The following is a 13,310-nucleotide window of genomic DNA, read 5'->3' as shown; positions in this document are numbered from 1 at the left end:
TCAGGAATAAGCCCTCTTTGCGCAACTGTTCTTGCGCAAGAGGCCAGTGTAGACAGGCAACATGAATTTCTTGCGCTAGAAAGCCCTATGGTTAAAATGGCCATCAGAGCTTTCTTGCGCAAGAGAGCGTCTACAGTACACTGGCATAGATGCTCTTGCGCAAAAGCACATCTCCTGCGCAAAAGCACATGCCAGTGTAGACGCTCTCTTCTGGAAGAGTTTTTGCACAAGAACTCTTCCGCAAAAGAGTTCTTGCGCAAAATCATGCCAGCGTAGACGTAGCCAGTGTGTATTTGTGTGGTGATTTAAATAAATATTCTTGAAGTAGAAAAACATCCATAATATTAAATACATTTCAATTGATACTCTGTTTTTAAACACTAATTAAAATTGTGCTTTATCATTATTTTGAATTAATTGCATGAATTAACTGCAATTAAGTCCTAAAATTAATAGATTTGTGTGCATGTAAAATGATGTTAATAAAATAGATCAAGTTGACAATTAAAAAGTTTTTAAACGCAAACTTTAAAAAAAATTAAAATAGTTTTACAAGGGTCCTAGTTCCCTTTTGATATTTGAGTCTTTCCAGCAAAAGAGAAACTGATTATACTGGGAAACAGGGTGATAGTGACAATACACAAATGCTGACAAATGCACAGAACTTTAAACAAAATGTTTTTTCTGCCATCTTTGAGTTAGTTTCATTTTAGGATTTTATTACATTGTTTTCAGATTAATGACATTTCCAAGTTGATTGTGACTTTCACCCTAGTCCTCAGAGTACATGGTTGAACTGTCTGCCCATGAATGAGTTGCAGGATCACAGCCATAAAGTCATTGGACTTTCATTATTAAATGTCCCATAAACTAAACAAAGTTGGGCTAGTAAGTATTTGAATGTGAGACCTTCAAGGAAAACCCAAAGCACTGCAGGAGGCGGTGTTTCTGACCAAGTAGGTGATAGGGATGTTAGTGTATAGATGTTGAAACAATTAAGCCATAGACCTGGGCTTATTGGTTAACCCAAACAACCACATGCAATCCCCCCCGCCCCTCCCCCCGCTGTCTCTATCACCTCCCCTGTTCTCTGTGCTGCTGCCTCGCCACGGACAGAGGCTGCTCCATGGGATGCCTGAGCAGCCTCTGTCTGTGGTGAGCTCAGGCCCCCACAGACTGGCTCCACCTGTTGCCCTGTGCGTGGAACTGGGAGCGCACTGGCTGCCAGTCCCGCCTCTGGGGATCAATTATGGCTACTAAAACCACAAAATCTAACAATCCTAGTAGGCCGTATTCGTCTCTGAGACAGTATTGAACGACTGGTGCTGCTTTCCTTCTGAAATGTGAAATCAAGGCTTGTCGACCTCAGGTATTAAAGAGCCACAAGAAATGATCTATTTGCTATGTTCCTATGACCCTATTTATATCTATCTCATTAGATTGAAGGGGAGATAATTATCTAAATCTCAACATATGGGAAGGACTGTAATTTGATATTTTTAATATTCCTTGCCTGGTTACACTGAAGCTCCTGGGAATATGTTCTGACTGATATCTTTATTAGGCATTTTTTTACAGCAGTAATTATACAAACAAAACATAAAATGCAACTTACACATGGGTCTGCTCTATTTTAGTGCATGCCATTCTGCTGTAAGACAACTGTATTTTTGTCCTCAAAGTATAACCAAGGAAAAAATACTAAGCACCTATACAATTAATATTTTTTTCTTGAAATAGTTTATTTACATTCAATGGAGCATGTTGAAAAATAACAGACATATGAGAAAATACAGTATTTACATGGCCAAGAAGCCATTGTTAAGAAATAGTCTGATGGAGTACAAAACTTCTAGGTACCCAGTCCTGCCAGCAGGAACTTTCAGGCTTATCAGTTTCTTGTCTAAAACAACAACCACCACTTTAAAGAGCATGTGTGTATCTGACTCTAAATTAATACATTTCAGATGCACTAACTATAAGTTATAGTCTGAGGTCTCAATCTTGCAAATGGTTATGCATATACATAAGTTAAGCACACAAATAGTTCTGTTGACTTCAATGGCTCTACTTATGTGCCTGACGTGTTTGAAGTAGGCCCTAAAATGTAAATGAGAAAGGGATAATGATTAGCAGTTTCTGTATTTTTATTTTTAAAGTATGATGCCTTTTCCCATTACATCAATTTAAAACAACTTTAATAAGACACTATCATGCTCAAAGTGATTTTTTAAATTAATTTATTTAATATCACTTTAAATTATTAAAAGTAAAATAATTTTGAAAATTTTGCTTTGAAAATCAGTTTTACTTGCTACTATTTAGAAACTGGTCGTGTGTTCTGATCCACATGGACAGATTCCTGAGTCATGAAGATCTCTACTGATTTCAATGGGTCTAGGCATCAGTGGAATGCAGGGCCGGGATAGAAACTTGTCAACAACTGGTAATTTACTGCAATAGCTATCCCAGAATAACTAAACTATTCTAAACCAAGCTATTTCTAGACAAACTTGAAGAAAGCATTCTTATTCTAGAACTAGCCAATTAACCCGTCATAAGATGGGATTTTCAGGTCTCCCCCTCCCCCCCTCCTCCTCCTCCATCATCATCATCGGAGATGCACGCTCATCCAGGCCCTGCCCCGTGGGCGTGTACGTCACCCCCCCGCCCCCCCCCCTTCGCCTCCCTCTGTGGCGCTTGGCTGACTTCTGCACCGCTCAGCCAGGCTGCCACGCGGGAGCAAGCGGCGCAAACGGCCTCTCCCTCTCTCTTCTCCTTCTACTGCCTCACCCTCTCTCTCTTAGCTCTCGTCCGCCTACTGCCTCTCCGTCTCTCTCTCTTTCTCTTCTCCCCTTGCTGGAAAAGAAGCAAGTACATACCTTTTTCATTTCCTTTTTAGTTGATCTGAACTTCTTGCTGTTCTTGAAAATTAACTTGAAAGTATTAGAGGAAATCTGTGGTGTAATCTTAATATGTAAGCCTGGCATCGTGTCTGTTGAGACTACCAAGAACATATTTTCCCATTTTCAACTATAAAAAACTCGATATACTTTTTTTTTAAACCCTTTCTACCTCAGACATATTCACTGATGTAATTATTCCCCAAAATGGAATTCCACTGTGATTTCCATTTTTCTTCACCATTTTCTATTGACTTACCAGCAGAATAGCATCTCTCCCTCCAACTATTTTCCTCTCATACACATCACACATCTTTGATGTGAAAAAGGTCCTGATGCTTGCATTTCTCTTCTGATTGACAAAGGATTGACACACAGCAGCAATTCTCAAGAGCAAAAATATTTAAACTATAGATGGCATAGGTTTTTTTTTTTTACCTTTACCAAATACTCAATCACAATTCCATGGGACGTGGGAGAGCCAGCAAGCAAATGGGAAAGAGCAGATGGGAAAATCAGCCACCAAGATTGTGGAAGGGAGTTTGAGGATATGGGCAAGTTCACGATTAGGAAGGGAATGAGGAGAAGGAGATGCAAGAGCAAGAAACTATTAGGAGTTATGCAGCATTGGGGAGGGTGACAAATGAGGCTGCTGACATTTCTAAAAAGGACAATTGATGTATCAATACATGTGATATGCATAATACAGGATCACTAAAGTATAAATTAGAACAAATATATGCAGCATACATAGCCATTGTCAGGATTTTGATCTTTTTTCTGATTTGTACCTTGCATTCACCCAAATATAAGCACACAAAGCTCAATTTTTTATAATATGGCCCTTTCCCCTGACATCTATTGCATTGAAAACTCTAAGATACTCAAGGTTGTATTGTCAATAGTACTGAATTTATGTAGAAATTTAATTTACATACAGTATTTCTCATATTCTTGCATAAACATCCAGATGAATACCTACATAAAAAGTAAAGTAATTTTTAAAGCTTACAGACTGAAGTTGGAGACACTCTACCTTTCTTTCGCTTCTGAAGAGCTTCTAGGATGTTAGTTGCACAAAGATCTCCTATAGCATTGCCATACAGATCGAGTTCTATTAAGTGTTCAGAGTATTTGATTAGGCTGCATTTAAGAACAATACAAACAGAAATCTGCTGTAAGTAAAAACAGTGTTATACATTAGTAAATAAAATACAAGTATTTTTTATGTAGAATATAACTAATGCCAAAGATTTATTATTAAACCACTGAAACAAAAGCCATGATTCTTTGATAATTCTGACTGGTGACCTGATCCAAAGCCCCTTACTCCCATTAATTTCAGGGGGCTTTAGATCAGCCACCAAATGAATACATGGCTCCTCTTAAAGATTTCCTTTGAGAAAATGTGTTCATCTCTTTACTAGGATTCTTTTTCAGATAAGAATTTGAATAGAAATCCTCAGCAATATGCAAACAACACTGTCAGATTCCAGAGATGGGATTCCCATTGAGTACAAGGCGGCTAAGATGTCAGCTCCATAATATTATTTCAGAGGAGAAAACGAATGTATAGTGGTAGCCAGTGCTGTTTGCATAGCGGTAAATAAAGACCTACCAGCATTTGCACAATAAATCTATTTCAGAAAGTTATGCTTGGCTTTAAAAAAATAACAAAAACTTATAGTGTTTAAGAACAGAAGGGTTGACCATCTAGTATGACATGCATAATAGACTATAACATTTCACCAAATAAAATTTATCCTGTCGCCACCTTCTACTTGCTCAGAACCAAGAGGGTAGTGGAATAAAGGTAAAGTGGATACTCATTACATTGCTCTTGAGGGCTACATCTATTCTGTGTCTTTTGAGCGTGCCCGTTATTTCAAAATATAATGGATTCGCTATTCCAACACCCCTGTAAACTTCATTCCACGAGGAGTAAGGGACATTATGGAATAGCGATTTATTTCAAAATAAGTGCTGTGTAGATAGTGCCAAATTGAAAAATAAAATATTTCAAAATTGACTAGAAATAAACTGCACAATTTGCATAGCTCAAATTGCGTAGTTTATTTCGAGCGACAAGTACCGTGTAGACACACCCCACTGTTCTAGGTGTATAAATATTGATTAAGTCCCACTAATCAATTAAAATTTTTAAAGATACATTGAAATTCTCTCATCAATTTGGTATTTGAACAGCTGTACTGATATTAACAATTGTGGGTAGGGCACAACAATGGAAGAATTTCTTGACTATAAACATAAAAACTGAAAGTGGATTCCATAGCTGATTAAATCACTTTTCTTCGTTTAAAGATACTACAAAAATCAGGGTCACATCTTGTTTGCCTGACTCATGTGAGTATTACTGTTAGCATTAGTAAGACAGGCAGCCACTTGGACTTTGTTTAACATTAAAGCCTTATGAAGTCTTCCACATTTGTTGCTGCGTCTTGCATAATCTCTTTGTTTTGTTTCCCAGATTTTGCTGATTCTGTGCTGTTGAAGCTGTTCCCCATCCTGGCACTCTGAGTGCAGAAGATGGAGGCCTGCAAGAGACCTTAAAAATATCTTGCCTCTAGACTTCTGCTTTAAAAAACTCCCCAAGGTCACAGATTAAAGGTCACTCCCTGACCCTGGGAGACAGGCTACCATCATCAAGTTAAATTAAAAATAAACATTAAAAAAAACCAACAACCCTCTTCTTGAATCCAGGAAGAAAGCACTTGGAACTTCTTCCAGAGGGATGCCCCAATCTCTTTTACCACAAGGGAGCTTGAAAAAAAAAGGAACCAAACTGTAACCTCCGATAGATGACCTCTCAATCTTAGGTATGCATACACAGACCTCCAATTACCTTCGAGGACACAATCAAACTGTAGCCTCAAAAAGGTGATTTTATTAACAAAACAAAAATATATACTTGGTAAAGCAACTGAGAAAAGAACAAATTAAAATAGAGAATTTCATCCCTGGGATACAGCTTAAAGTTACAGCTTTTGTGTGTGGGTGTGTGTGTGTGTGCACGCACGCGCAGGGAGGGGGCGCATGCATTTAGCACAGAGAAGTTTAACCAAACAACAAAACAAAGAAAATAACTTCAGTGTGTCTAAATACACATGCCCTATCTACTCACATATTTGTGCTTCGAGGTCCAGTCCATTTTCATGCCCAGTATTCATTGTAGGCATGGTAGTCCTGCCTGGTCCAATTCATCTTGTTCCCCCAATTCCTAGCTTCAAGTCACACAAGCATACAAAGCAAGCAGGGTTCCTTGCAATTCAAATCTCAACACCTTCTCCCATTCATTCTCTTGGCTCTCTGCTAACACCTTCTAGCTACTTGAGTTTAACCTGTTAGTCACCAAATACTGGGATACCCAGAAAAGTACAGCACTCCTTCTATCCATCACACATGCACTTTGCTTTGGATTATAGTAGAACTGTTTCTAACATTTATTAAGACAGCTGATGTTGATAACATTTGATTATTTCCTGAATTTCAGTAGCTGTTTTCTTCTCACCTGGCCTACACTTACCTAATGATATTAATAGAAAATGTGCTTCTATCATCTGTTTTTGCAATCAAAAAGTGATTCTAGTAAATTTACCTGTGACTCCCAATACACTGGCAGTTGCACACCTGCATCTGAGTGTGGAACATGACTGGGAGAAAGTTAGATCTCTAATATTATTTAAATCTATAGCCTTGGTTTTCAATTTCCTTTTGTCAAAATTCTTGTGTAATAAAGGGCCCAGGTGGTCCTAAAGGCTGAATAAATTCAGTTCTACTGTGCAAGGGGAGCCACAATGTGCTAAGACTCCAGAGATTTGTTTTTCCTGTGTACTACAGAACAGTGGTTCTAAATTGCTGGTCCCTGAATCGGCGGTGGGCTGCAAACCCCTGCCTGCTGTCCCGTGGCACATTACCAGGCCACTCCCACAGTTGCTAATCAGCCTCGCCCACTAGACTTCCCCAAAAGGTGCATGCTTGCATGCGCACAAAAAATTCTCTTCCCACCCACATTTCTGCACAGCAGCAGGGTGAGAGGGATGGTTGGCAGCCAAGTGTGCTGTTATAGGGATAACATATTAATGTATTGAAAATGATTCCCCCAAGTGGAAGTGACTCCCCATAATTTGTTCTCCACAATTTAAAGTCCAAGTAGCATAAGCATATAAGTGGTTAGATCTATTATTATTATTATTAAGATTGTTAAATGTTTAGATTTATTATTATTGCCCCTTTAGAATATAATTTATTAGGAATATAATATTAGATCATGTAACTTAGAACTGTTAAGAATATAATTATGTAGCCAGAAACAGCTCCCCTCTCTGTGTCCCAGGGAGCCAAGCCCTGTAATCGATTAAGGGCATTGTTACATAATTGACGCCTGTTCTCTTCAAAGCAACTGTAACTAACTCAGCACTCAGACAGAGAATGTTTCAAGAAATGCCACCCAGAAACTTGTGACTTTTTTGTAACTACAACTCTTGAATATGTAAAGTTGTTATTATACAAAATACTGTACGGGAAACAATTAGGGAATGTATGTAAGAGAGAGAGTGCTTGGACGATGAATGAATGGTTTTGAGAGGTGCCAGCCTGAGAATGCAGCAACAAAGGGCTGAAGAAGATGTCAGGTGCCAGTGCAACCAAAAGGTGTCAAGTGGAGAAAACCAAGTACTGGAGGTCCACCCTATGAGATCACCAACGAGCACCTGGCAGCCACCCTGAAGATATCAGCATGATGCAGCAATTTCCATAGACTGGCATAGGAAGAAATTCCTATAAGAACTGGACTAAAAGACTATGAAGTTAGAGTCCAAGGTTCTGCTGCCAGCCTACCAGGAGCTTCAGATGCGCATCTGATCAGGACTTCGCTCCCCACTACCATCACTTGTGTACAGAGTACCTGGCCAGTATTCTGTCACAAGCAACTTCCAGGCTGGTAACTATAACAAATACACAGAACCTGAATGACTGGATGAATGAATGTTTATATATATAAGTGTATAAGGGTTAAGTAGTGATAGGAATAAGTAGTTAAACAACGTTGTTTGCTTCTATCTTTTCTTTATTATTATCTTTACAATAAATGTGGCTTTTTGCCTTATCCCCCTCATGAGATCCTGCTTGCTTTTATTGGTATAACACTGTGGCTGGAGCTGGGTCACGGTGAGGCTGTCCTTACTGTGGCCCCAATTCCAACTCTGGCAGCCGGGGCCATGTGGAGAACGGCTGCCCCAGCTGCTGGGGTCAAACGCTGTATGGAGAGCTGCTACCCACCTGGGAACAGCAGTGGGGAAAAGAAGCCACCGGCAGCTCCGCCGGTACCTGTACTACTCCCACCCTCAGCCCCAGCCCAACAAGGCAGGGCTGCTACTGGGAGCCTGAGCAGTTGCAGCTCTGTGGAAAGGCAGGTCTGGGGGTTCTGTTCTTTTCCTGTTGCAGCTCTCAGGACCCAGGAACCACAGCAGGGAAAGGAGCAGAACATGGAGCCATTGAGTAGCCCTGTGCCCACAGTTCCTGTGCCATGGCCATACGACCCCATACCACACCTACACCCTGCCCCCTGATAGGGCTGGCTGCTGAACAGATGGGGGAGACCCTATGGGGGAAAGGCTGGGAGTGGTACAGCTATGCCAGAGGAATTGTCAGCATAGAGCCATCCAGCAGCTATACATTCTGCTGCTTCTCTCTCTGGTACACTGTACCAGTTGTGCGGCATTCTGTACCGTACCACCAGAGTTGCCCTTCTAGTAATAGCCACACACAATTGTAGATTTATGTACAGCAGAACTGAGAAATGTTTATCTCACCAGAGGAAATGCTTTAACAGAGATAAGCCAAACACGCAGGAAGGGAGTAAAATACTTAGGCTCAGATTTTTATTTGTTGATCAACATGTTCACTAGTCACACACGAACAAAAATATTTCCAATGATAACGATTGTACTGGAATGTGGAGATTAGCAAAGTAAGAGAAATGCTACTTGATAGCTTATTAGAGTTGGATTTATGGATATTCACTTTGAATATTTTGCCCTCATGTGATGTTGCCAATTTGTGTTTTAAAGGTTATAAAGCTTTAACTTTTTGAATCTCGGTGTCTACTATCAGGAAATTATTGTCCGACTCTCACCATTATCTGATCCCCAGATTTCCCGCATTTGTGAATATTTAAAGAAATAAATATAAAAAATGCTTAAAATCATAATTTTTCACAGCCACGGACAATAAACATAAAAAAGGCTAACCATTGATATTATCAGCTGAAATTACAAAAAATGCAAATTGAATTCTATTAAAAACTTAGTCAATCTATATTATTTAAAAGAGTTTTTCCTGTGTGATGACACTGTGACATCATCGTGTCCCATAGTCCCCTCCCAGCCATCCCGCCTTCTCCGTTCCTCTCTCTTTCCTGCCACTAACCCATCAGAAATCAGCAACCCATGGCTCCCAAGCACCAGGTAAACTGCTGCTGGTAGGCTTCTGGGGGAGGGAGGCAGGAGGAAAATTGCTGGGGGCCTGCATAGGCCCGTCGTAGGGAGGCTAAAAAAAGTTCTGGCACTGGGGAGAGGGAGAAAGCAACAAGGCCACCAGAGAGGCCTGCTGTAGGAGGAGTGGGTGCCGGACTGGGAAATACTCCGGCCTCTGAGCTGGGGCCGGATGTGTCTCTGGCAGCTGCCACGTGGCAGGCTGCTGGGTTGTAGGAGTGCCAGGTGTCCGGTATTCTACTGGGCAGTCCGGTATTTGCAGTCATTGTCCGGTAAAAAAAAAAATCAGAATATTGGACATGTGCAATGTCTGGTATTCTCTGATTTTTCCGGCTGCGCACTGGACAGAAGCCTGGTGTGGGCGGGGGAGCGGCTGGAAGGCGGGGCCATGATCAGCACTAGGAGCCTGTGATTGCACAGAAGCCCAGCGGGGGAGTGGCTGGGACTCTCCTGCCCCTGCCAGGCTTCTGCACAACCACAGGCTCCCAGCGCCGATCACAGCCCCACCTCCCAGCTGGGACTCCCAGCCCCTCACTTCTGATTCACCCAGAGCAGCGATCGCAGCCCTGCCTCCCAGCTGGGACAGCCCAGACGCGCCGTGGCTGTCCGCTGCCCGCGTGCTCCGCGGCTTGGCTCTGCTTTGCCCCCCCCCATCCCCCTGGTCTACAGACCAGGGGGACGGGGGGGGGGGGCAAAGCAGAGCCAAGCGGCGGAGCACGCGGGCAGCGGACAGCCACGGCGCGTCTGGGCTGTCCCGCTGCCCCCGTGCTCCGTGGCTTTGCTCCAGACACCTGTGGTACAGCAGCTGGGGCGCTGCCAGTTGGTCCCGTAGCACCGCTCTGGGCGCTACTGGACCAACCGGGCAGCACCCCAGCTGTTCTGCCCCAGGCGTCCTGATTCAGCCACTGCTGGTCAGATTCAGCAGCGGCTGAATCAGGACGCCTGGGGCAGAGCAGCTTGGGTGCTCTGCCCCAGGCGTCCCCAAGTCAGCCGCTGCTGAAACTGACCAGTGGCTGACTACAGGAAGCCCCTGCCCCGGGCTTCCTGGAATCAGCCGCTGATCAGTTTCAGCAGCAGCTGACTTGGGGATGCCTGGGGTTCTTAAGTTGAATCTGTATGTAAGTCAGAACTGGCGTCCAGATTCAGCCGCTGTTGAAACTGATCAGTTTCAGCAGCGGCTGAATCTGGACGCCAGTTCTGACTTACATACAGATTCAACTTAAGAACAAACCTACAGTCCCTATCTTGTACGTAACCCGGGGACTGCCTGTACTTACAATTTTTTTTAAAAAAGGGGTACTTTATTAAAAAAAAAAAAAAAAAAAAAAAAAAAAAAAAAGGTTGAGAAACACTGATCTAGCCTATATGACGGGCCTTTTTCAAACTGGAAAGCAGTATCCTCTGGGAAGCTTTTCCATTACTAGCTTGAGATGACAAGAACACCGGAGACAAGAGCAGTATAGAGAGAGAAAGAGAATGTCTAAAAGACACCACATCTTGAATCTCTTTGGCCTGTGTTGTGCAGGAAAGAGGTAAGAGTAGATGATCACAAGGCCCCCTTCCAACCTTAAAAACTAATGATAGGGATGAAAGAAGTGAACCACCAAACCATGTGCAATAGATGGTAATCACATTGCTTCATGTGCTATTGGAAGGGTCTCAGATATATCACCCCCATCACTGTTTTAAGAACTTACCGTATATTCCGGCGTACAAGACGACCTCTGAAGTTAAAAAACATCCCCCAAAAATCGGGGGTCGTCTTGTACGCCGGATGCCCCGCCGCCGGAGCCCCTCCGCGGCTTTGAAAGCCTCGGGGGAAGCCGGCGGCGGGGCATCCCAGGCGCGCATAGGCTGCCCGCCCGCCGGAGCTCCTCCGCGGCTTTGAAAGCCTCGGGGGAAACCGGCGGGGGGGGCATCCCATGCACGCCTGGGATGCCCCCCCGCCGGTTTCCCCCGAGGCTTTCAAAGCCGCGGAGGAGCTCCGGCGGGGGGGCAGCCTATGCGCGCCTGGGATGCCCCGCCGCCGGCTTCCCCCGAGGCTTTCAAAGCCGCGGAGGAGCTCCGGCGGGGGGGCAGCCCATGCGCGCCTGGGATGCCCCCCCCCGCCGGTTTCCCCCGAGGCTTTCAAAGCCGCGGAGGGGCTCCGGCGGGGGGGGGGGGGAGCCCAGGCGCTCCTGGCGGCTTTGCTCCCGGTGCCTCTGGTCTGCTGGGGACCATCTCCAGCAGACCAGGGACACCGGGAGCAAAGGAGGCGGCGGGGCGCTGGGGTATAAGATGAAACCCTATCTTTTAATTAAAAAGATAGGGGGTCGTCTTATACGCCCAGTCGCCCTATACGCCGGAAAATACGGTACGTATAATAGAAGAATACCATACCAAACCGAACTATACCTTTTCTTTTCTTTTCCTTCCTCCCACTACTTTCCACTGTGTTAGAGGCTCTTGTTTCGGAAGTAATGGTCAAGTCAGAAGTTGTTAAGTGGATACCCAAACCTTTATCTGATGTTTGTAAATAAGAACAGCCATTCAAACCGTTGCCAATTCATGGAGTTATACACAATTTTTTGAAATGTGCAGTATTAATTATTTGATATACTCTTCCGAAATGTACATAGTCCTGGATGCTGAGGGACATTCACCATAGATGGATCTGCACAGTTACAATTATTTTTGATAAAAAAAATTAAGTGTGTGTGTGTGGCGGGGGGGGGGGGGGGGGGGGAATCAGCATATTTCAGCACAAAGCTTCTATGATATTTTTGCTTATTTCTAATTTCTTATATTCCTTAATATAGTTTACCTAGTATTCTCATTTGTGAAAATTAGAGCATCTTTTGCACTGCAGTACATTCACCATTATATCTGAGTACGTGGTCAGATTCACCACTGGAGTGATGTTTTGACACACACCCTGTCTGCTGGGACAGCTGCAACAGTAGTTCTGTAGGGAGAGGGCATCTTTAATTCTAGTCATCAGAAACCTTTTGAAAGAAGCCACCTGAGGGAGATGCTGAATTTGGACATTTCACATGCAGGCTGCTGCTGCTACAGCTGGTTGAAAAATGCACAAACGCTAATATAAAAACAGCTTTTCAAATGAAAAAAATTCTAGAAATATTTCCAGAAAATGTTCATTGTGATTTAAAAAGACATCTCGACCACTGTACTGCCCATCCCCACATAGAGCAGCAATCCCTGGCAGAAAGAAGAGTGTGCCGTTTATGCAGCTACATGTCTGCTTCAGGTACACTAATCATCATCAACAGCTTAACGCTCAAGGAGTGAATTGACCCCAAGGACAGCCTCTGAAACTAATGTTATTTGACAATTTTATAAGTTGATTTATTTATATGGTTCCCAAGTATACTGATCTTGCTTTTCAGGTAGAAAAATATAGTGGCTTAAGTGGTTCTGGCCAAATCCTGATCGTTTCTCAGTCAGGGGGGTAAACATGTAAATATTAAACAATGGGAGCAAAATTTAACAATAAAAGGTACTTAGAAAACTAAATTGGTGTTTTGCTGAAATCAAATGTATGTACTTTTTCGGCTTTAAATTTGGATTCTAGGCACATTTTAATATTAGCAGTTGCATAATTAATCCTAAAGATTACACAAATTTGTGATATCCTTTTAAACACATCTTTGCAAACACGACACTCTCTGAAACAAGACATTACACGGTGCATTGTAGGGACAGGGTGTATGTCTAGGTGCGATGAAGAGAATACAGTTTGAAAGTCTCTTCACTAGGATTCTCTGGGTCCAGCAACATCCATGGTCTGGCACAGATGTTACAGGACCAGAGAGTCCCAGTGGCAAGGATCCCCGTGGGGCTGGCATGGCAGTGGGCTGCCTGCAGAGACCCAGCTGTCAATGTGGCAGCAGGTCTG

At 43.2% G+C, this 13,310-nt stretch overlaps 1 protein-coding gene across 1 annotated transcript in view; it reads right to left on the bottom strand.

Moving 5' to 3' along the window:
• Positions 1–1,625: 1,625 nt before the first annotated feature.
• Positions 1,626–13,310, bottom strand: part of LOC106731761 (uncharacterized) — a 33,063-nt gene continuing 21,378 nt past the window's right edge. The window contains exon 6 of the mRNA XM_075937634.1: positions 1,626–4,046. Within this exon, the coding sequence (XP_075793749.1) occupies positions 4,042–4,046 (5 nt within the window). The 3' untranslated portion in view covers positions 1,626–4,041. The remainder of the gene's footprint in view (positions 4,047–13,310) is intronic.

The sequence above is a fragment of the Pelodiscus sinensis genome, chromosome 10 (genome assembly GCF_049634645.1).
Source record: "Pelodiscus sinensis isolate JC-2024 chromosome 10, ASM4963464v1, whole genome shotgun sequence".
Taxonomy (NCBI): Eukaryota; Metazoa; Chordata; order Testudines; family Trionychidae; genus Pelodiscus; species Pelodiscus sinensis.
The sequence above is the reverse complement of the archived record's forward strand: the minus strand, read 5'-3'. Positions and strand labels throughout refer to the sequence as shown.